The sequence below is a fragment of the Neophocaena asiaeorientalis genome, unplaced genomic scaffold (genome assembly GCF_003031525.2).
Source record: "Neophocaena asiaeorientalis asiaeorientalis breed wild unplaced genomic scaffold, Neophocaena_asiaeorientalis_V1.1 scaffold302, whole genome shotgun sequence".
Classification (NCBI taxonomy): Eukaryota; Metazoa; Chordata; class Mammalia; order Artiodactyla; family Phocoenidae; genus Neophocaena; species Neophocaena asiaeorientalis.
Genome location: NW_020174038.1, coordinates 2789911 through 2812984, shown reverse-complemented (window position 1 = coordinate 2812984; position 23074 = coordinate 2789911). Strand labels below are relative to the sequence as shown.

Below are 23074 nucleotides of genomic sequence, written 5' to 3'. Positions count from 1 at the left end.
TTTTTTTTTTTTTTGGGGTACTCGGGCCTCTCACTGTTGTGGCCTCTCCCGCTGCGGGGCAACAGGCTCCGGACGCGCAGGCTCAGCGGCCATGGCTCACGGGCGCAGCTGCTCCGCGGCATGTGGGATCTTCCTGGACCGGGGCAGGAACCCGCGTCCCCTGCATCGGCAGGCGGACCCTCAACCACTGCGCCACCAGGGAAGCCCCATGAAGTTTTTGTTATATACATTGGAGTGGTATGAGATGGCATAGTAGCAAACAGTATTAAGAGAGTGTATTGGAATACAGACTGAGAGTAAGGTAATACTGCCATTAGCTTAAAAAAGAGTCTTGATAGATAAAACTCATTCACAATCACAAAGGACATCCTGGGGATATAGAGAACATGAAGAGTCACTGGGAGTGTAAGAATAGGAAGATGCTAAATGAGGATGTTAAATGATGAATTTCAAAGAGAGAAAATAGCAGGAAGAGCTGTTATAAGCGAGTGTGGCTTAAAACTCAAGGCAGGTGAGAGTAGCTTAGGTTATAAAACCATTTTACAGGTCACAGTATTCTCCATAGTACAAGGCTAATAGTTACAGAGAAATGCAGGTGTTCCTAGAAACGAGAGCTCTTAACAAATTACACTTAACAAATAGGTTAATGGGTCGTAAAAAAAAAAGAAAAAAAAGAATATACACACATATATATACACACATGCACTCAAAGGAAGAGCAGCTCTTAAAATGGTAACAGTATGATTTGGGGCATAATTCCAAGTGGTATAGTTTTCATGGGTCAAACAATCAGTCTGAGTTCAGCTGAGGGAAGATAAAGAGGCTTTGGGAAAGAATATAGAGTTCTTGGGAATAACTATAGACTAAGATGCAAAGAGCAATTTCTAGGAATTGGGCAAGAGAAGAGAGACATGTAGACAATTCTAGACAGTCAGGAAGGTGTGGAGCTCCGTCTAATGCCGGCGCCGGAGAAACAAGAAAGGCCCGGCACACACCTTGTAAGCGAGGTAAAAGCACAGCTGTTACCGAGGGAGTTTTGGTAGAAGGTGACTTGGTCGCCAAAGGGGTTTTAATTAACTGGTTCGGAAGCACTTAGTCCATTCTGATCGAAAGAGGTGAGAATCCAGTGAAGTATGGTGGTTTTAAAACCTCAAAATAGCTTGATTTTAATTGCTGAATTATATTGATGGCCTTTAAGGGACGTTCAGCGTGGAGGGATGGGCAGCGTGTCCGGTTTGACTGGCCCTGGATGTGACCTCCTGCTACAGAGAACAGCATATTACATATAACAGCAAGCATCTGGTTCCAAGTAGTGGTTTGAAGCCCCTTTTTGTTCAGAAAGTGAGCAGGTTGGGGGGCAAGCATTTAAATTTCATATACATGCATTCAGGAAACATTCAGAAGAATGTGACTTTTTGATCATTGCAAAAGATAGTAGAGTGTATCAATTCCAAAGAGAATTGCTATCCAATCTTGACTTATAATTGAGGAAGGTAATTTTTAAAGGAGTATACAACTTAAAGAATATTTTGTCTTAACACATTTTTTAAAAGAAGTAACAGTGAAACTTATTTTGAAAGTTGTACTCAGGTATTCTTTACGATAAAATATAGGATTTGTCCTCTGTTTTTGGTAAGTGTTGTGTATTTTATTGTAAGGAAAGCAATTACAAACTCAATTTCCAACAATCTTCTAAGATTCGTGTTTTTGATTCTTCCTCAAAAATATCCTGAAGCAAGAAATTGTAATAAAAAAATTAGTTTCAGCAAAAATAAGTGATACATGTGCTGTGACAATTAACAGAAAATATACCATTTATTTCATTAAATATTTAATTACTAACCATTATGAATATTTCTATTTGTCCTGAAAACTGGTCTCTTGAGGGTACCTTATCTTTTTTCTCAAGAAGACATTTTGTTAATGTGTCTGTAACTTTTGTACTTTGTAAACAAGGCTTAAAATATTTTGTCTTTTGAAAGTACCAAGAAAATGAATCTCTTTGTGAGAGTTTTCCTCCTTGTCTCCTTCTTTTTCAAAAGGTGCATTGCCATTTGCTCCCTTGGGGTCTGGATCTGTGAAGAGCTTGCACAGGGCACAAACCATCCTCAGCTGAGAGAGGCCGTCAACGTGATAGGCGTCACTTTGAAGGTATTGCCAGTTCGTCATGTGTATTTGACATTAAGCTGTTTCCCAGGTATTCAACCCGTTTTAGTTTGAATTAGCCCCATTTCTATTTCCCCCTACATTCCAGAGAAGTTTTGATTCCGAAATCTTTTCTCTCACACCCATGTTGAACGTTCTGTGAGGGGTCCTGGCAAAGCCACCGATGGCTGCTTACCCACTGGCGGCTGCAGCCTGGCTGTCCATAGCCTGAGCTTCGTGGACCGGCCCAGTGGGTTCCTCTGGTGGCTGGGCAGCTCCTGGGGCAAGCAGGATGCCTGTCACCTGTGGGTTGGAGTGACAAGAAAGTGAGGTTTCATGCCCTGGCCTCCTTGGCAGGACCAGGAGAGACCGGACAGCTCCTGGGCAACAGCCTGAGTGCTTCACGTCAGTGGGGCCTTGGGCACTTTGAGGATGTCTCTCTTCCTTGGCTTTGTTAGTAAGAAGAGCTGCCATGTGCTGCGTGCTCACCTCATGCTGGGCCAGATTTTTCTTAGTATTTCTGTAAATTTTCAAAAAGTTCTTTAATTTTTCTATAATTATGAGGAGAAACATTAAGGCAGCAGGAGAGAATGTACCTGCCGTGTCGAGCCCTGTCAGGGGCGTCCCAGCGCAGTGCACAGGCTGAGCCGTGGAATCCCGTCACCCCTGTGGACACTGCTGCTTCCCCCATTTTAGAAATAAAAGAGAAGGCGACTAAGGGGAAGGCCAGGGAACCTGCTCCAACTTGAATTGCTGAGAAATCAGAGGGCCAGGATCAGTCAGATTGGCCTCCCTTTAAACATTGTAAATAACAGAGGAGAACTCCTGGACAGAAGTCCTGGGCCCTGGGGCAGCTCCGTCACCTTTCAGTGCCTGTGTCGCCGTGCTGGTTGGAAGGGGGAGCACATCAATATAAGAGAATCGAGGGCCAGAGAGGAAAGAGCAGCCTCAAGGAACACGGGGATGGTGAGCAGCCACTCTGGGAAGAGGGCCTTCTGGGGCTTGGGGCTCTGCCATTGGGGGGGAGGAGGAGGCTCGGCCCTACCTGCCCAGTTGGCAGCAGGGAGCACGAGTTCTGCCTGTGGGCTTTGCATGGCTCCGTCTCTGGGCTCTGCTCTGCTGGAACCGTGCCCTCCAGGAGCGCTTGGCGAGGTTGACATAGGTGTCCCCTCAGGCACGGGAAAGGCATGGGCAGCAAAGCTAGGGAAGCGCCCGCCAGGGGGTGTCGATAAAAACCAGCCTCTGGCCATGACAGCGATGGGAACAAAGTGCTGTGCAGCCTCTGGAGAAGTCCACTCGGCTACTCGTTTGTTGCTGGTGGGAGCTCGTGTGGGCAGCGGGGTGGGACTCTGCTAAGCCAGAGCCAGACTTACAGACTCCGGCGTCCTCATGGGCGAGTGGCAGCATCGGCGCTCGGGCCCTGCGTTCTTGCCCTCAGCCCCACTGTCCTCCTTCTCTTGCCCATCTTAGGAGCCATAGTCGACTCTCCCTTCCTCACCACCGTGGTCCTGGTCACCGGGTCCTGAACGGCCTTCGATCACTCCCGCCTGCTGCCCAGGGCCACCCCTCCCACAGCTGGCTCCCTCGGCCTCCTCCCCAGCCCACCCCCACCCCGACCCCCATGGCCCGAGCCTGGACCTGCAGATCTGCCCTTCGTGCTGCTGCCAGAGAGGGACGTCCGTGAGTGGGCCCCTGCCTGCTGCACCAAGCTGCCAGTTCCTTCAGAGCAGGGACTGTGTCACCCTGTACGTCTTGTCCTCTGTGCTGCTCATTCGGTGCTGGGTATATTGTTGGTACCCCGTGGGCATGTGCTGGTGAGCAAGTGGGTTCCCCTACCCCGGCCCCAGTGGCTTTTCTCTGTCATCTGCCCCCATCTCTCACGCCTCATCCCTCTCTGCCCTCTTGTCTGCCATGTCCCTCATTTCACCATTGTCACTTTGTCTGTCTCCGGCCATAATGCAAGAGCCATGCCAACCTTATGTTTCTACCATGTGACCCGACCAGCGGGACGCAGCAGAAATGCCCCCAGTGCCCACTCTTCCTCTTCCTCTCCCTCCACATTCCGACATCCCCTCAGACCTCCTTGGGGCTGTGCTCAGCATTAGGAATACGACAGGGAATAAGATGCAAGAAGATAAACACACAAAACAGCAAGCAAACAAACACAGAGGATCAGCTCTGATAACCCTTAATGCCATCTAGAAATTACAGCAGGGGAGGAGGATGGGACGGAAGAGCTGGAGGGGGTGGGCTCCACGCCTTTGGACAGTCTTGGTGGCCTCATGAGGGAGATGACATCTTGAGCCGTGATCTGAAAAATGTGGCAGCACCTGCCGAGTGCAGACCTGGGGAATGAGTGTCCCAGGCAGAGCAAGGAGCAGGTGCAAAGGCCCTGGGGCAGAAATAAGTTAGAGTGTTTGAGGAGTGGACAGAGGCCATGAGGGTCAGGGGGTGGGAGATCTGGGTGGCCGGAGGAGGCTGTGCAGAGCCCCTTGGGGCAGATGCTCTCACCCCAGGTTTCCTTGTGCCTGTCAGGAGGAGAGCAGTCAGTAACTGTTCTGTAGAAGTAAAACTGACCACCTTTCCCTTCTCTTACTGTGATTTGTCACTGAGGTGCTAAATGTTGACTTCTCTCTGTTGTTTTTGTGGCCCTCTGGTCAGTTGGCATCTGCTTCCTGCAACCTGGAGCTCCTGGGGTGGAAATAGCTGAGACGCAAGTCCAGAGGTCTCCCTAGACAGGGACACAGATTTGGTGACAAAGCGTTCTGCCCTAGATGGTGGGGAGTGGATGGCAGTGTGGCCCAGGGTCTGGCCAGGGAGGGAGCACTGGGAGTCCTCATCCCTCCCACACACCCCCAGCCCACAGTCCCTGCGAGAACTGCCCCATTGCTGTGCCATCTCCCAAGAAACAGGGGCACCTAGAGGACCCTGAACACACACCAGACGCAGAAAACAGACTCAATAATAACAGAATATCCCATAACTTTGAATTATGTTCTCCTAGCTTCACATTTTTCACATTTCTTAGAATGTCATATGTGCAGGTGAAGTTTAATTTCATCAGATAGAAAGGCTTTTGATCAATCCTTGTTTCTCCAAGTGTAAAATGAAGATAGCGACTGCCTTATGGAGCTGTTAATGAAGAGTTATCAAGGCGAAAATGAGCACAATTCTCGTAAAAGGTTCAGTACACGGGGGGTACTCAATAATGTACTACATTTCAGTTCCCTGCCGTCGGCAAAACTATCATTTGTGTGATCTGAATAAGGCATTTGAATTTATGCTTTTAATTTCCAAATGATTAAATGACAACTACTTGTTTCTATAGAATGTTATGTAAATTAGTACAGCTAGTCTAGCAGAAGGCAGTTACAGGACAGTGACCGCATAAAAACTGTCTGGTGATAAGATACATTTTTCACAGATTTAATGCACAACAGGGACATGGATCCCCAAATGGAGCTGGAAAGAAATCGTTGTTGGGTTCTTCTTTAGGAATACTGCACACGTGAAGTGAGGTTATTTCGTTTGGGGTTTTGTTTTCTTTTCTAGTTTCCTAACAAAATCGTGGCCCAGGTAGCTTGTGATGTGCTTCAGTTGCTGGTTTCCTACTGGGAAAAGCTTCAGATGTTTGAAACCTCTCTGCCTCGGAAAATTGCAGAAGTAAGTCTTTTTCCCATAATGCTCAAACATCAGCGTGTCCCTTTTATTACATTGGATATTTAATTAATTCTAGATACTCAAATAATGGTTGGAGAACCAACCATTAAACTGCCGTGTGAGTCACCCATTTTCAGAGTAAATTACGCTGGTTCTTCTCAGCTGCGATTTCAGGCACCACGTAAGAAGCCACCAGTGTTCCAGGGCAGCCTTACACTTGGGGAGTTTGAAAGGCAAACGCGACCACAACAAAGAGACCTTTTGTCGGTTGGGCTTCATTCATCCAGAGTAATTTGGATGGTGCCAACAAGGAGTCGGCAGCTGGTTGTGATGCCCTGTGTGTGTGGGCGGGGGTGGGGTATGGGGGCCTCTCCCAGACCGAAGGCCCGGACCGAGCTTTCTGCCATAGCGTGATCACCCGACTGTAATGAGATTACGACTGTAATACCCTCCGTGGGGTCACTGGTGGAGGACGGGGGCAAGAGGAACAGGAAGAACCTCCACGAAAACACCCCGGACATCAGTGGCACGTGAAGGTGCCGGCTTGCACAGGGGCGGGTGCCCTCACCCTGTAGGTGTGGTTGGTAAGGCTCGGCTGTTCCTGCCAGGTTTTGTAGCTGCCCTTCTTTAAACATGCCCTGTTCTGTACACACCCAGTGCAGAGGAAGGGATATGATTTATTTTCTCTCAGCCCTAGACAAATTTCACCCGTGAGGTCACTTTGTTCTCTCAGAGATACAGCAGAAATCACAAGTGATTTTCAACCTCAAGGGACCTAGAGTGAAACAGAACTTTGGACGATAGGCATATAAGCTGCTGCAAAATGTATAGTTGGGTTTTAGGGCGACCATATAATTTATCACCTAAACTGGAATACCTTTGAGAATGAAAGTGGTGCTGTTACCCTGCAGCCGCAGGTGTAGGGAGACCTGGGGTAATTTATAAGAAAAGTAAATGGGAGCATCTTCAGAATTACTTTTGCAAGTATTTGTTGCTTTCCTTGTGAGAAGTGTGGAGATGGAAAATGGAGATTGTGTGACTGCAGAGAGAAATACTCCTTCCTCTGGGCCCCCGATTTCACTGCCAGCAGAGTGGAAACAGGCATGGCCATCGCCTTCTGGTTTTCAGGTCACACAAATCTCTGAGGTGACTCTTCGCTTGATGTCACCTTCCTCTGGGAGTTGGCACCAGGCTGGCTTTAGTGGCAAGGCCGTCCTGGGCCTCCTTTCACACGGCTTCCAGAACTGTTACTGGGGTCTGTGTGATTGGGAATTTGTCTTCTCTGCAGATCCTCGTGGCCACGATTGCTTTTCTTTTACCAAGTGCAGAGCACTCCTCGATGGAAACAGATAAGAAGGTAAGTGGCACATCAGTCAGGTCCTCCCTAGACTTTGTTTTCTTTACAGAATGGCACTTCTTTTTTTTTTTTTTTTTTAGAATTTTGTTTTTTTATACAGCAGGTTCTTACTAGTTATCCATTTTATACATATTAGTGTATATATGTCAATCCCAGTCTCTAGAGGGTTTTTTGTTTGGTTTTTTGCGGTACACGGGTCTCTCACTGTTGTGGCCTCTCCCGTTGCGGAGCACAGGCTCCGGACGTGCGGGCTCAGTGGCCATGGCTCACAGGCCCAGCCGCTCTGCGGCATGTGGGATCTTCCCGGACCGGGGCACGAACCCGAGTCCCCTGCATCGGCAGGTGGACTCTCAACCACTGCGCCACTAGGGAAGCCCTCTAGAGTTTGTTTTTTAAGAATGTAATAAAACAGATGGCAAATACTATCACATGCAGGGCTATCCTTTATAATATCCCCTGTTAGGGGCTGCTGCAGAGCGGCTGGGCCCGTGGTGGCCTCTGAGCCTGCGCGCCCGGAGCCTGTGCTCCGCAGTGGGAGAGGCCGCAACAGTGAGAGCCCTGAGTACCGCAAAAAAACAAAAAACAACAAACAAGGATATCTATAATATCCCCTGTTAGGACTGGCCCTAACAGCCTCTCTGTGAAAACCTCATTCATTTCTGTGTCCCTGAACAATGGCTGCGTTGCCGGGAAGGTTCTGCTTCACTGAAGGTTTGCTGTCACTTGGGGTGGAGTCTGCGAGGCTGCAGCCTGAGGCTCTGGGTCTGCTTCGTCTTCCAGTTCCTCGTGTCCCTGCTGCTCTGCCTCCTGGACTGGTGCATGGCACTGCCGGCGGGCACCCTCCTCCACCCCGTGTCCACGGCGGCCCTGGACGAGCAGCCCGCGGCCCGGACCCCCTTGCTGGATTACATCTACAGGGTGAGTCTCCCCCAGGCCTCGGGGCACAGAGCGTGGACCGCAGCGTCAGAGAATCACCAAAACAGGTTTTAGGCATTCACATACTTATCTGTGCCCTTTTGACAAGGATTCATGGGGGTTCAGCATTTTAAAAGAAATGAATGACTTAAGGAGTGAGAGCAGAACAGTTATTATAGAGAAGCAGTGGTTACCCAGTTCACGATGTGCGCGTTTTACCCGACTGTTATCGTCAAACACCTGCAGTTTGGTCAGAATCCCCCAGTGTTCATGGGACGTGGTCTGTATCTGCTTTGTTATGAAAAGAACTGTTTCTGCTGTAGGAATATCCACAGCCTTAGTTGGACAAAATCTGTTTACCAAAGGAAGAAAAAGCATAATGGTCCCAGTTATCTCCTAAGTGCTGTTGTAGTTTGACAGGTCGTCAGGGGGCAGGAGGTTGGGGGCACCCCTGGCACACAATCCCTTCCGTGCTTCACAGGTTCTGCACTGCTGTGTTTGTGGCTCAAGCACGTACACCCAGCAGAGCCGCTACACCCTGACCCTGGCTGACCTGTCATCCGCGGATTACGACCCCTTCCTCCCACTGGCAAACGTGAAGAATTCTGAGCCGGTCCAATTTCATTCATCAGCAGAACTGGGCAACCTGCTTACTGTCGAAGAGGGTAAGATTCTTCAGAATAGTCATCCCAGTTGACAGGAAAAGGAAAGACGGTAGCCATTTGTTAATACTCGCTGTGTTACTTTTTAAGAATCCAGTGGCTGAAATCCAGGTTTCTAGAGTGCTCTGTGATAGCAAGTCCTCCCTTCCTCGTTTCCTCTCTTTTTCTGTTCTCCTCGCCTTTCTTTTCCCATCTTAGTTAAATTTTGTATTATCGAGGACCTACAGGACCCACAAACCCACAAACACAGTCCATTTTCTGTCCCCAAGGAGCTTTTCATCTCATGGTGGTGGGGGGTGGCGGGGGGGCGACAGGATTCAGGCAGAAGGACTTGTGTGTGGCCCGGCAGCACCATAGGGGCTTCCCACGGAGAAGGACCTAAGCCAGACTTGGAAGGACAGGCTGACTTTGCGAGGAGCTGGTAGAGCGTCGGGACCAGGCGGGCATCACAAAGGGATGGTGTGAGGCCACTCTGCTCCCGGCGGAGGGCCCATCGTAGACATGTGGGTGTGTCAGGACCTCGGGGCTGTGCTTACCCCCCTAACCAACCACCTTCTCCCCAAATGACAAGAGCCCATCTCTAGGCCTTGGAATATGAGTCAGCATGTGGATGTGTCATCTGTATGTGTGATAGACGCCATCTATATGCCTAGACTCACATACACACGCGCACTGAAACTAGTGAACTCTGAAGACTGAGGAATTCTTTCGGTGACAAATGTGATATTATACTATTGTTACTCAAGATGTTACCATTCGGGTGAAGGATATCTGGGCTCTCTCCGTATTACTTCTTACAAGTGCGTGTGAATCTTCAGTTGTCTCAAAAATTAAAAGTTAAGGGGCTTCCCTGGTGGCGCAGTGGTTGGGAGTCCGCCTGCCAATGCAGGGGACACGGGTTCGTGCCCCGGTCCGGGAAGATCCCACATGCCGCGGAGCAGCTGGGCCCGTGAGCCATGGCCGCTGAGCCTGCGCGTCCGGAGCCTGTGCTCCGCAACGGGAGAGGCCACAACAGTGAGAGGCCCGTGTACCGCAAAAAAAAAAAACTGTTAGATCATCCATGAAAATGTTATGGACTTTGCAAGTTAAAAACCTAGGCCTAAGAACAGAACTTTGCGGGTAAAAAACTTCCTTAAAGAAAAAGGAGCGAGGGCGTGTCACCAGGAAAACAAAGTCAGGGAAATGGTCAAAGAACCAAAAGGAGTCATTTCTAGGAGGTCAAGGGAAGAAGGCAGACAAGGAGCTGAAGAAGTCAGCAGGTTCACAGGCTTCCAGAAGCTCGGGGAGGGTGAGACCAGAAAAGCAGCTGTTTTATTTCCCAACCAAGTGTTTGGTGGTGGGTTTTGCTGAACACTTTGCACAGCGTGGTTGGTCTGCAGCCAGACAGCATAAGCAGGTGACCTGGGGCGTGACTGTTTGGAGCCCCAAGACAGTCCCCTGTGGGGCCTCCTGGGAAGGGAGGAAGGACACAGCGGCATTAGCCAGTGAGGGTTCAGGTCCAGGGCTGTGTTTGCAAGATTGCAGAGTCCAGGGTGTGCTTCTGGCTGGGAGTGGGGGACAGGAGTGGGGCGCCAGTCGGGAGCGAGGCCTCATTTTAGCTCCTTTTATAGACGAGCAGACCAAGGCAAAGGGATTTTCCCAAGGGTGTACAGGTCAGAAGTAACAGAGGTGGAATGTGGATTTAAGGTTTATCCACAGGGTCCCGGAACAGCGAATTCTTCACTCGGGGTTTTGCGTAATGGAGACAGAAGACTGATCGGGGCTGTGTTGCTAACTGGCAGCACGAGACACCTCGTCACGTTGTGTCGCCCATTTGCTTCGTCATTTGTGGGTCTCCTTCTGGAGTCCCCCGTTCTTTCCAGTTGCAATCTTTTCTTGACATTTTTTTCCCCACAGTTGTAAATTCAAAACTTTTTTTTTTTCGGTAAAATGACCTTTGATCTATTTATTTTTGCTGTTTCCTACCTTGTAGTCCAAAAACAGGTCCACTGCTGATTATGACTCTTGACAGAAAAATGGCAGAAGATTAACAGGGTAATGAAAAAGGATAAACCTAAAATTGCACATTTAAATTTTTGTACCACTTTCTTTCAATGTCCAACACCCTTTGACTTGACCATTCATTCTCCAGAAAACCTCAGGACCTTATGCAAACTTGTCCTAACACAGCTCTGTGTTACTCAAAATGAGGTTTAAACTTCTATGGCAAAGAAGTTTTAAAATTCTCTAAAACTTTTGCTAAGTTAAAAAACAAAGCTTAAAAACGTACTAGCACCCACAGCCTCTCTAACCAAATAAGTACATCCTTGTTAAGAATGAAGAGGAAACATAAAGATATAGGTATTTCAGGTTAAACCAAACGTGCCCATATTTGAGGGGTGTTTTCATTCAGTGTCATTAATTCATCATTTATAACCACACTGTTTCTACTCAGATAATGTTTCTGATAAGCAATGTTATATTTTTATCTATTATTTTCAGATGATTCTTTCATAGACCATTTCCCACATTTGATGTAATTGCTACTTTCAAATAGAGTTACAAGCGGGAGAGACCCAACCACCTACAGCTGAGGCGGCTGCTGGCCCAGCTTGGGGAGGAACCATCAATGTCATGACACCTGCTCACTTTTCTCATCATTAATACCTAAGTGCTTAAGAAGAAGGGAAGGGAGGAGCTTTAAAAAAATGAAAGTTAAAGGACAACCTAACGTTACCATTTTTATATTTCATCTCTAAATTTAGAAAAATAAATATTTGGAATATATTTTTGCGTACTTTTTGGACGTCACAAGCTTGTTCTCTCATAGATGGAGTCTAGACTTCCTCTTTATTTTTCAGGGCAGCCCCGGGCAGTTGATGCAGCTGAAGTCAGCCAGGGAAGAGCAGTGCTTATTTCACAAATACTCCCTTCCTTACTTTTCAGTACCAGAGATATTTGGGGTTTTTATTGGGTGTGTCATGGTTTATGACTTGATTAACGTGACTCCAGGTTAATTTCCCATTGTAGAATTCAAGCACATTCATTAAAATACAAACTTGTATTTACTGCAAGTTGAAAGTACAACCTATGTAAGTAAAAGTAGAGGAAAGTCGCTTTTCCAGTTGTTTTCTGCCATGGCCTTTATCCAGTTGGACCTTTCTTGTTAGTTTCGTAGCCTGTGCTACCGTGTCATCACCACGCGGTGTCTTACATTATGGACTTCTGAGCCCCCAGCTGGCTGCACCTTTGTTGTTGGAGCATTAACATTTCTGATGGAGCGTGTATTCATATGGGATGATAAGCATGAATAAAAAGCATCTGTAACTTTTGAAAAAGTTAATATGGACACAAAAGGAAAGGCATTCATAACTGTGATTTCAAGGGAATGAGTTGAGGTGTTTAAATTTCTCAGCTGTATGGAAATCATGTGCGCTTCAGAGGGTCGGGAAGAAGCATTTCATTTCAGAGACAGATGTAGATGACCTCCTCTGCTTCTAAAAAGTTACGATTTTTAAATGAAGTTTTATTTTGCATTGTTGAACACAGGTGATTTCCTGTTCCTCAAAAAGAAAAAATTAAGAAGAAATCCAAGAAAAGTGAGGACAGTCTGGTTCTCACTCATCACACAGAATTTCCTAGATTCTAGGATTTGATTGTTTCTAGGATTTTTACATCATAATATTGATTATGTATAAATAAGTCAGTTAGATTTCTGCTGTCTGAGAGGGAGGATGGTTAGCATGAGAAAGCATATTTATAGTTATTGATGTTTTAATTAATATTTGATTTTTCATGCTGTGAATTTAGAAATCAAGTATTTTCTAAACCTTTAAGCCCAAATTCGAAATCTTAGTTTGTTTAAATGTCTAGTGATTTTTTTTTTATTAAAAGGTTTTATTTTGACTTGTTCTTAGATTAATACACAGTTCCCTTGTAAATTTGGTGGATTAAGATTTCCCTAACTGTTCTCAGGCTTAAGTAATCGTTTCAGTCCCTACTTGTGGATTTCATCTGCTTCTCCCTCATATCGCAAACATTTCACACAGCCCCCTTTCACGTGATATTGTCAAAGTCCTTCTATACATCTGAAGTCTTAAAAATTTTATAAATTAGTTGCTCCTGGGCATTTAATCATCAACTACAAACTCAGTGAAAGCCTTCTAAGTAATTCCATGAATTATTAATATATCAGATTCTGTTAAATATTTAAAATGACCTCACAGCAAAACATAAATAGCCACAATAATCCTAAAGCAAATTGCTTCAAATATATTTCAGCAGTCCCAGGCTCAGTTCATCCCGTATGAATGTCTCCCGTCACCCACTGAGGGGAGTGAGGCCACCTCCCCAGCCCCCAGCCCTCTGCGCTGCCGTCCTATCCAACGGCAGATGTCCACCTCCTGGAGCTCCTAGAACTGTCACCCCTTCAGGATCGGGATCTGTCTCTGGTTTATGTCTGTATCTACACGTTTTTAAATATCCCTTTCCGAATGAGATCTTCACGTAAGTTGGTTCTTTCAGCCATCTATCTAACTTGTGCTTTTAAATTCAAGTAGAATGAATGTCAAAAAGAGAAAACGGGTGGAAAAAATCCCCAGACTAAAAAAAAAAAAAAAATCCACCATGCTAGGGACCGATTGCAATCCGGTGGTGGTCCTTTTTCACTTTCATTCTCCACTGTCTCTCGGTGTCCCCGTCCTGCTGTCGTCCTGCTGTCGGCAGAGAGGAGGCGAAGGAGCATGGAGCTGATCCCGCTGACTGCGCGCATGGTGATGGCACACCTGGTGAACCACCTGGGACACTTCCCCCTGCGCGGGGGCCCCGCCGTGCTGCACAGCTTGGTCAGTGAGCACCACGACAACACACATGCCGACGCTGCCGAGCTCTCCCCCGACGTGTTCAGGAGCCCGAACCTGCAGTTGTTTGTGTTCAACGATAGCACCCTCATCTCCTACCTGCAGACACCCGCAGCGGGTCCTCCCGGTGGGTCGCCAGAGGGCGCCCCCTCGGACGTGAGAGTGATCGTGAGGGACATCTCGGGGAAGTACTCCTGGGACGGGAAGGTGCTCTATGGACCTCTGGAAGGCTGCTTAGCCCCAACGGGCAGAAGTCCCTCGTTCCTGATCTCGGGCTGGCATCACCAAACACCTGGACCTCAGAGGGATCTTTCTCAGACTGAGGAGGGGGAGGACGTCCTCAACAAATTACTTGAAAACATTGGCCACACGAGTCCCGAATGCCTTTTACCGTCACAGCTCCATCTCAACGAGCCTTCCCCTCCCCCGTGTGGAATGAACCGTGCCCAAGAGAAGGAAATCACCGAGATCCTCCTGCGTCAGAGCGCCCAGGAAGATGAGTATGTCCAGAGGTGCGACTTGGACGTGGCCATGAAGGTTGCCAGCCAGGAGCCGCCATCACCGGTGGAGCCCCGGGGAGCCTTTTACTTCTGCAGGTTGCTGCTCGATGACTTGGGAATGAATTCTTGGGACAGAAGGTAACGATCCACTCTAGACCTTCAACTGTCTTCTTATTTTTGTGTGACAGTTCTTATCAGTTTCGGGTTTGGGAAGCAGAACAGAAGTGGAGATTTTTCTCTATTTCAGGATTTATAGCTTATTTTCTGCTGCTAAATTAAAGCTAGAAATGAAATTAAGTGGGCTGTACTGATGCACAGATGGAATTCCCAACATCGCTTGTGTATTTTAAAGGGTATCGAGCATTTACTCTGTGTGTGTGTTTAAATTACTGCTCTGTCCATTGTTGCTTCTGCCTTCATTAAAGATGCCAGTGGACTGCAGAGGTGAATAAGCCACAGTCTCTCCTTAGCTCTGGTGAGGGAAGAAGACTTAATATTGAGTTGGCCAAAAAGTTGGTCCAGGTTTTTCTGTACCATAGTACCCGATACAACTCTGATGAAAGACAGTGTGACTCAGGACCTCTAGAAGAACCTCCAGGCCCTCCAGAAGTAGGGGGCAGTGGAGCAGACTGCGGAAGGGGTGGGTTTGAGCTGCAGAGATGGGGAAGAGTCTCATGGCAGAGCTGACAGTGGAAACAGAGATACAGGCACACACACAAGTCACACACTCATGGACCACAGCCACCCGTTGTCCCTGGACAGTAACCGGATGCAGTGGAGTCATGATGCCTTCGAATATCTTAAGAATGAAGTTCATTCTATAGGATTCGGCCGCAAATCTTTGGTGAGTGATGTAGTTGTGGATGGGTAGACAGATGGATGGATGAATAGGTAGGTTTGTTCATTGACTGATTGCAAAGGGCAAAATTGATGTGTGATCACACGACTTTTCTTCCATTCCTTTTCCTTTATAGGAAGAATTTCCATCTGTTGAAGAAAAATTCAAAATTACTGAGAGAGCTAAAAAATCTGGACTCCCGACAGTGGTATGTGAAAGTATATCAAACCACCTTATTCCTGTCTGTCTTTGTGGGGGTGCGGGATGCCGGATATGGCTGCAGAAGTGATACCCCTGCAGAGACCTGGCAGCTGGTGGCATTTGCACAGGCCATACCTTTGGTAGTTTTACTCTGAGCGGTAAACTTACATGTTTGCTACACAAGGAAGAGGTCCCCTAACCTCTGCCTTGATTGAGAACCTTTCAGCCAGTGGACACTGGTTGTCATTTCATCTCTGCAGCCCCTCTTGTCCCGCCGGCCCACGTCCCAGAGCCGCCCATGTTCACGGACCTCGTGGTTTGGAGCCTGTGCGTCTGACTCCGTGGGCTGGCGAGCAGTGGTCTCTGCTCTGCGGGGTAGGCAAAGTTAAGACCCCGGTGCTGTGATCAGGCGCTCTCTAGCCCTAAACCTCATTCTCCAAAGCGGGTCGGATCTCAGATCTACCTCTTTTCCGTACAATCTTAGAAGCAGTTCCAAAGATGAGCTCCAACCAGTGTTTGATCTGGGGAAATGTGTGCTTCCGAAAACATCTCAGTCCGGAGCTGGTGTTGTACTGGGTACATAATGGGTGCTTGGAAGGAATGAATACACTGCTGCCTTAATCTTGAGTTTTTAAAAACGCATTTAAAAAAAAAAGCTTTCTGTTCCTCTTGTATTCCCTTTAGGAGCATTGCTAGACATCTCATTAGAGAAGAAAACCTGAAGCCGTTATTCCTCACACTGTCCTTCCCCACATTCAGTTTCCTAATAGTTGTTGCGCTGCTTTTTCTCCAGAGGAAGAGACCGAGTTCTCTGTGGAAATCTGCGGGGGGTGGATTTTTGCTGAAGGGCTCAGGGATTCACTGCCCCTTCCCTCTTGTCCTCCAGCAGGAAACAAGCAGTCACTTGGGTTCCAAACTCAGCTTCTCAAACGTACGCTGAATTATTTCATGCTCCTTCGTATTAAGTGAAGACATTGGTATCTTGTGATTGTGGCCAATTTGTTGAGTGTTCATGCACTTTAGTTGCATGAGGTACAGTCAAAGTAGCTCCCTGGCAGGGCTGTTGCAGTATAATACGGATTTGGAGAGCTGATTGGCAAGTCCTCTCCCCCCCCCACCCCCGATTAACCTTCACCTAAAACCCCAACTCCTGGATTGAGTGTCTTCTCAACATCTAAAAAGGTGTCCACTTACTTTATGGTAAAGGGTGTTTTCAAGGTTCTTTTTAGAAAAAAAAACCCAGAAATAAGTTGAGGGCTCTTTAGCTCTGAGATCCCGCGTACCAGTAAGTTAGCAGGTAAGAACGTAACCTTGGCCCTCAACTTCCAGTCAAGATGTTTCCGTTTATTTCTGGCGTCAATTTATTTCCCTGCTGTCAAGGCAGAGTTTCTGCTTAGCATGTTCTTAGGAAAAGGAGAGACCACCTCACAGCTACGATTTGTATACTGTGAAGTTAGCAAAGCTGTAAATGGTGTGATGAACGTACATACAAGTTAAAGAAGGCTCCCCTTTTCAACATTAACACCTCTTGCCACCGCCTGGTAAAGTGCAAGTTACAGTCGTGTTTCTTTGTTTGGCTTTTTAATGTGACAGCACAAGGAAACTGAGCGATTCTGGTCTATTCTTAATAAGAAAGAAAACTGCGTTCTAATGAGGAAGAGGAAATGGTTGCTTTTCTGTACGCGTGCCCCTGAATTACCTGCTCCTTCGAGCACTGGCCCTGCAGCTCGTGGATATGAAGTGCTGTTGATGTTGCTAATTGTCATTGCAAAAGCCTGGCTCTAATAAGGCCAGACACAGCGTCTGCATCCTCCCAGGCTCTCTGCGGCGCTAACATTTTGGAGGCTGTGAAATTTGATGAGTGTTTACAGCTAAAGGTCACCTTTGCTCACACCTCCATCAGTCACACAGTCACCGGGCCGAGCTCTCTCTGCTCCACATTGAGTTGGTGAGGACCTGTAAGCAGCTACAACGTAAAAAGCTTGGACTTTAAGGACAACAAATCATTTCAGATAAACCTGAGATTGTTTTATGTATGTCAAGTGTATAGACTAGAGAAAAATTAAATGCTGAGGACTTTTAAATATATAGACAGAGCTGCAGAGAGGAATTGAGTGACTCTCCTTTTCTCTCCATTTGTTGAAAGAGACTGTCTTTTAGTTTGCAGGTTATGACCTCTCTTACCATCCAAGCCCCCACATGATTACAGCTCTTAGAATAAGCTAGTCAGAGTCCAGACTGCTGGCCAGCCCTGCCTGCAGTCTGGAAGGAAACGATGTCACAGTTTTGGGCTCCATGTGCCTGAGGACAAGCTTTCTGACAGGCTGAGAGCACAAGGTCTCTGCTACAGCACCGCCCACTAGCATCCATCACCCCCTACATCTGTTCCCCTGAGAGCAGCACCCCACCAGCGTGTCCGTCAGGGCCTTCAGGACACCCACCTTCCCCACTGGCAGCAGGACAGTACACTTCAAAAGCCTTAAAAGTGGGCAGTGACCGAGGCTCCATGTCCATGAATTTATTTTAAGGACATACCAAAGATAATGTGAAAACGTCTTTCAAATGGAAGCAACCTAAATGTCCAATAGCAAGGACTGAGGATATGGAATATTAATATAATGGAATGTTACACAACCATTATTAGTAACTTTGTTATACAAGCACACGGTATAGAAATGTTCACACTCCAACATGGTTTAAATGGTGACTTTTTGGTTATGTATATTTTATACAATTAAAAAAAGTGTTCACAGATATTTTAAGTGAAAAAATTAGTGGCAGAACACAAGATAGTAGCTTCTCATTTTGTATGCAAAAATGCATTCTGAAGTAGTAACAATTGTGATTTCAACATAGAAGCAAAGAACATTAGTGGGTTTGTATTTTTGGGGTTTTTTTGTTTTGTTTTGTTTTTTGCGGTACGCGGGCCTCTCACTGCTGTGGCCTCTCCCGTTGCGGAGCACAGGCTCCGGACGCGCAGGCTCAGCGGCCGTGGCTCACGGGCCCAGCCGCTCCGCGGCATGTGGGATCTTCCCGGACCGGGTCACGAACCCGTGTCCCATGCATCAGCAGACGGACTCTCAACCACTGCGCCACCAGGGAAGCCCATTAGTGGTTTTTTTTAATTCTTCTTTTTCCTTTCTATGTTTTCTAATTTCTCCTCTAAGTATGGTAATTTCATGTAAATTATGGAGGGACATGAATAAGCTATCTAGACAAATAAAAGGAGCGTACTCTCCTCCTTGATTTATTTTTATGACTTTCCAGTTGAGTTCCAATTCATTCTGCTAATTCAGTAGAAAAATAACATTCCTACAGAAGGAGATATTGGAGAATATGTTAAAATACAGAGCCCAGATTCCACCACTATCGATGTCTAATCGGATTATAATGTTGAGGTATTGAACGATAAGGCAACAGAAACATTTCCATGTTGTTTAAGTGCTTGGTAGTTTTTCCTATGAGATTTTTTCAAAGTGTGTGGTAGAAATCAGGAGAAGAGTGGAACTGCTCTGGAAATGATAATCTAAAATTTTGGAACGTAGAGAACTGGAGTCAAGGTCTTGGGTGATGGAGCTGCGGAATGGTTCTTGATGAAAGCTCTGGTCCAATAAGAGCGGTGTCTTTGCCTCTGAACTGTCTCCAGATCACTTGGTGTAGGTCTAGTGACTTTGACACTTTACTCCAGGGTATAGTTTATAGAAATGGTTATTGACATGTTCAAATATATCATCGTATCTCTGGTCACTTCAACAGAGTTTTAACTGAGCAACTTCTGTGCACCAAGGACCATGCTAGATGCACAAAAGGTTAAGAAGCAGGGCTGCTTTCCTCAGAGTGGTGTCACATTTACCTGATTTAACAGCAAAGTGCCCCAAATCCATCATGGAGGAAGTGGACGAACAGTTTATATGTCCAAAGAAGTTTCCCTGGACAGCTGTCCACCCTGCGGGTGCCACCTCTCACAGAGAAAGTACCTAAGTGTGTTCTACTTTGAAGAAGTAGTTTCCATTTCTCACAAAGTCTCGGCCAATTTTACAGTTCCGATCAGGGAGCTCCCCGGTTTCCTTATCTCAGAGTGTGGGAAGTGAAGTATGTGTGGTCACAAGGATCTGTTCACAACTGATATCTATCTGAAATGCTTTCAGAGGTATGTTTTTACCGAAGTTGGAGAGAATTTGTCAAGCCATGTGCTCTTACATGCTGTTCGTACATCGTACCTGTGAGAGAGTGGTCTCAGGAGCCCAGGCTGCCCTGTCTCAGCTCCCGGTGTCCTGCTTGCTACAAGTGCTTTTCTGTCACTTTCTGTGCCTCCTTTCCACCGTGTCCATGAGGAGGTGATGATAAGACCTGTCTCATTAGGGCATCTGCAAGGATAGATGAGACGTGTGTTGAGCCTTCTTGGAACAGTGCCTGACCCCTTGTAAGTTCTCAGCAGGTGTAAGCTGTGTAGTAGAAGCATAGGTGGCAGCAGTAAAACAAAACTTTGTATGTAAGTATTCTAACTCCTTTAAATCTAAAAATTTACAGCCGTGAAACGCACAAAATCGCCGTGTTTTATGTTGCTGACGGCCAAGAAGACAAGTGCTCGATCCTTTCCAATGAAAGAGGAAGCCGAGCGTACGAAGACTTTGTCGCTGGACTGGGATGGGAGGTAATTCATTTCATTCAGGAGGCGTTTATCGATCAGCACTTTTTAAGGATGTATGTAAACTGGTCATTGATGGTCTAAATTTTTACGTATGTTTTTACATTCAAATATAGCATGGGTAGAGTTCTGGAGTTGAAGAATATATCGAATTTGACATCTTCTATCAGTAATTTTTGTACTTTATACACAAACTTTTGTTTCCCCTTAACTTTCTTCTTAATATGATTTCATTTGCTTTTCATCAGAACTGAATAGTCAGGTCGGCTCTCCCAGCCATAGACAGTGTGTAGTAAGAGAGGACAGTGGGCAGGGAAGCAATGGCTTTTGTCCCTACATGGAGGCTGGAAAAGAAATCAATGGTGAAAAATGAAGAAGAGTTGGATGAAGTTAAAAGTTGACTTGACGGTAGCCATGATGGTTTAGCTCTCAACCTGTTGCCCTAAGGTAGATCCCAGGATGGTTGATATTTTAAAATTTTGTTTTCTCTTTACTAAGTCATACTCTGACCAAAAGACATCTATACATTTATACACATACACACACATATATCTGTCTCCAGAACATATTCCCAGAATCTAAAAGAATTCAGAGTAGTTAAAATGGAAATCAGCATATCTGAAATAATTTTCTTACTTTTTCTTACTTTTGTTTTGGTTTCTTGGTGATCTGTGTTGTGGGAAACTCTCTGGGTGCCTAAGCGAGACTTACCTCTGAGAGCTGAGTGTTAGTGAAGGGACCGATGTGGAGGTGGGGACAGGGTAAGGGTACTTCAAGGTCAAGACCATATACTTTCTGAAATGTCAAGTCGGTTTTAGTCTAAAAGAGTTGCTGAACTTTCAATAAACTGTTCTTCTTACCAATAAGATGACTTCTTGTCATAGAATATACTTATTATTTAACCAACATTTTTTTTAATTAGTTAATTATTTTTATCTTTCGTTGCCTTGGGTCTTCGTTGCTGCGCGCGGGCTTTCTCTAGTTGCGGCGAGCGGGGGCTACTCTTCGTCGTAGTGTGCGGGCTTCTCATAGCAGTGGCTTCTCTTGTTGCGGAGCACGGACTCTAGTCGCACGGGCTTCAGTAGTTGTGGCACACGGGCTTAGTTGCTCCACAGCATGTGGGATCTTCCCGGACCAGGACTCGAACCCGTGTCCCCTGCATTGACAGGTGGATTCTTAACCACTGCGCCACCAGGGAAGTCCTAACCAACATTTTTAAACCGTACATTTCTTTTTTGTTTGTTTTTTGTTTTGGGGTGTTTTTTTTTTGCGGTATGTGGGCCTCTCACTGTTGTGGCCTCTCCCGTTGAGGAGCACAGGCTCCGGACGCACAGGCTCAACGGCCATGGCTCACGGGCCCAGCTGCTCCGCGGCATGTGGGATCTTTCTGGACCGGGGCACGAACCCGTGTCCCCTGCATCGGCAGGCGGACTCTCAACCACTGCGCCACCAGGGAAGCCCAACCGTACATTTCTTAACTAGAGTTTTAAGAAAAGATTAGACCATTAATTCAGTGTATGTATTGATTGTCTTTAGCACAGAAGAAATTCTTCCATTTCTTTTTCCAATTGTGTTACCACAGGTGCTTTACTGAAAGAATAGTAGTTTATGAAAAGTAAAAAAACAAAAAAAGAAAATACCAAAATGGAATCTAAGCACTAAGTGAACATTCACACATAGCTTGAAAAAGAATTATAACTCAGAGACTTTTGGCAGTGGTATAAATTGGAACAACCCTTTTGAAAGGCAGTTTAGGAATGGCTGTTAAGTTTGGAAACTTTTGTACCCCTTGACCTGAAACACTGCTTTGAATGCTCCTTCTGGTTTGAGAAAGCAGAAAATCCCACAAATCCAGCAATAGGGGAGTTCCGTGTGTGTCTATACATATATACATATTTATGTATAGGAGGGGATAAAGTTGGAGAAATATGCACCAAACTTTTTTTTGTTTTCTTTTGTTTTGGGTTTTTTTTCTTTTTGCAGTACGCGGGCCTGTCACTGTTGTGGCCTCTCCCGTTGCGGAGCACAGGCTCCGGACACGCAGGCCCAGTGGCCATGGCCCATGGGCCCAGCCGCTCCACGGCACGTGGGATCCTCCCAGACCGGGGCACAAACCCACGTCCCCTGCATCGGCAGGCGGACCCCCAACCACTGCACCACCAGGGAAGCCCAATGTCATCTAACTTTGTGTTACGTTTGCTTATAATCAGAAAACTATAAAAATGAACATACTTAGATTTTTTAAAAACTCTGCATTCCTGCTAAGTGAATAAGAACGGCTCCCGTTTGACCTCCACTTCTTTCCCTCGTGCCTGTGTCAGGTGGACCTCTCAACCCACTGCGGGTTCATGGGCGGACTTCAGCGCAACGGCAGCACGGGCCAGACTGCCCCCTACTATGCTACCTCGACTGTGGAAGTGATTTTCCACGTTTCAACTCGGATGCCATCAGACTCAGATGATTCGCTCACCAAAAAGGTAAAGGGCCTCCTTGGGGACCATGCTTGGGGGCCCCGGTTTGTAGGTGAGGCACACCTGGGACAGAGTGAAGGCCATGGCCTGATGTACATGGAGACTGGTTTCCTTTGGATGTGACCTTGGGGTCGCTCTCCTCAAGCTACACTTGTCATGAGTCTGAAATATCCAGCTTGGCACAAACTAGGTAAAGAAATGCATGAAAAGCAATCAGTCGTTTAAGTCTTAAATCCTGAGATTAAGATTTAGGAAAAGGAAAGGTCTTAAATGTTGTTAACTTTGGATCTTCTCTCACATGACTATTAACTGAGAGAAAATGATGCTGTCAACCTCTCGGGTTGGCCAAGGTCATCTGACGTAAGGACCCTGTACTGATGGGGTCAGAGAAAGCAGGCGCCCCCCAACCAGAGCTGCTGGGGGGCAGCTTAGCAAACGACTGTCAAAATGGCAAGCGCAGGTGCGCTGCTGCCTGGCTGCCCTCCTCTCGGGCTCCCACCTCTTGTTCTCCAGAGTTCAAAGGAAACCTCCTCCACCTCTGAGAAAGCTCTGCAGGGTTCCCCCTATGCTTTCTAACCTGCAGGATGTCCACCTCAGGTAACTTGCAGGAAGTGAGGGACATCCTAAGAGAAGAGGACTTTTTACTCTGGGGAGAAAGCCTAGGAATCTGACCCACGTCTCTGTTTGCAGATGAGAACATCTGGGCCTCGCCTGCTGGTGGGGGGCAGAGCCCGGAATCCCTGCCTCACACCCACTCTCTTCCTGCAACGATGCCAGGAACCTAGGGCAGTAACTGGTGGGTGGAAAGCAGACCATTCCCATGCCTGATGGGCGGTGGC

At 46.8% G+C, this 23074-nt stretch overlaps 1 protein-coding gene across 4 annotated transcripts in view; it reads left to right on the top strand.

Moving 5' to 3' along the window:
* Nucleotides 1-23074, top strand: part of RALGAPA2 (Ral GTPase activating protein catalytic subunit alpha 2) — a 282773-nt gene that overhangs the window by 159734 nt on the left and 99965 nt on the right. For all 4 annotated transcript variants that reach the window (XR_003004327.1, XR_003004326.1, XM_024753744.1 and 1 more), the window contains 9 exons: nucleotides 2043-2151; nucleotides 5698-5808; nucleotides 7094-7162; nucleotides 7943-8080; nucleotides 8559-8742; nucleotides 13444-14215; nucleotides 15052-15123; nucleotides 19647-19770; nucleotides 22086-22241. Coding sequence is in view for 2 of the 4 variants with exons in the window: in XM_024753744.1 (XP_024609512.1) it covers nucleotides 2043-2151; nucleotides 5698-5808; nucleotides 7094-7162; nucleotides 7943-8080; nucleotides 8559-8742; nucleotides 13444-14215; nucleotides 15052-15123; nucleotides 19647-19770; nucleotides 22086-22241 (1735 nt within the window). In the remaining 2 variants the exon portion in view is untranslated. The remainder of the gene's footprint in view (nucleotides 1-2042; nucleotides 2152-5697; nucleotides 5809-7093; nucleotides 7163-7942; nucleotides 8081-8558; nucleotides 8743-13443; nucleotides 14216-15051; nucleotides 15124-19646; nucleotides 19771-22085; nucleotides 22242-23074) is intronic.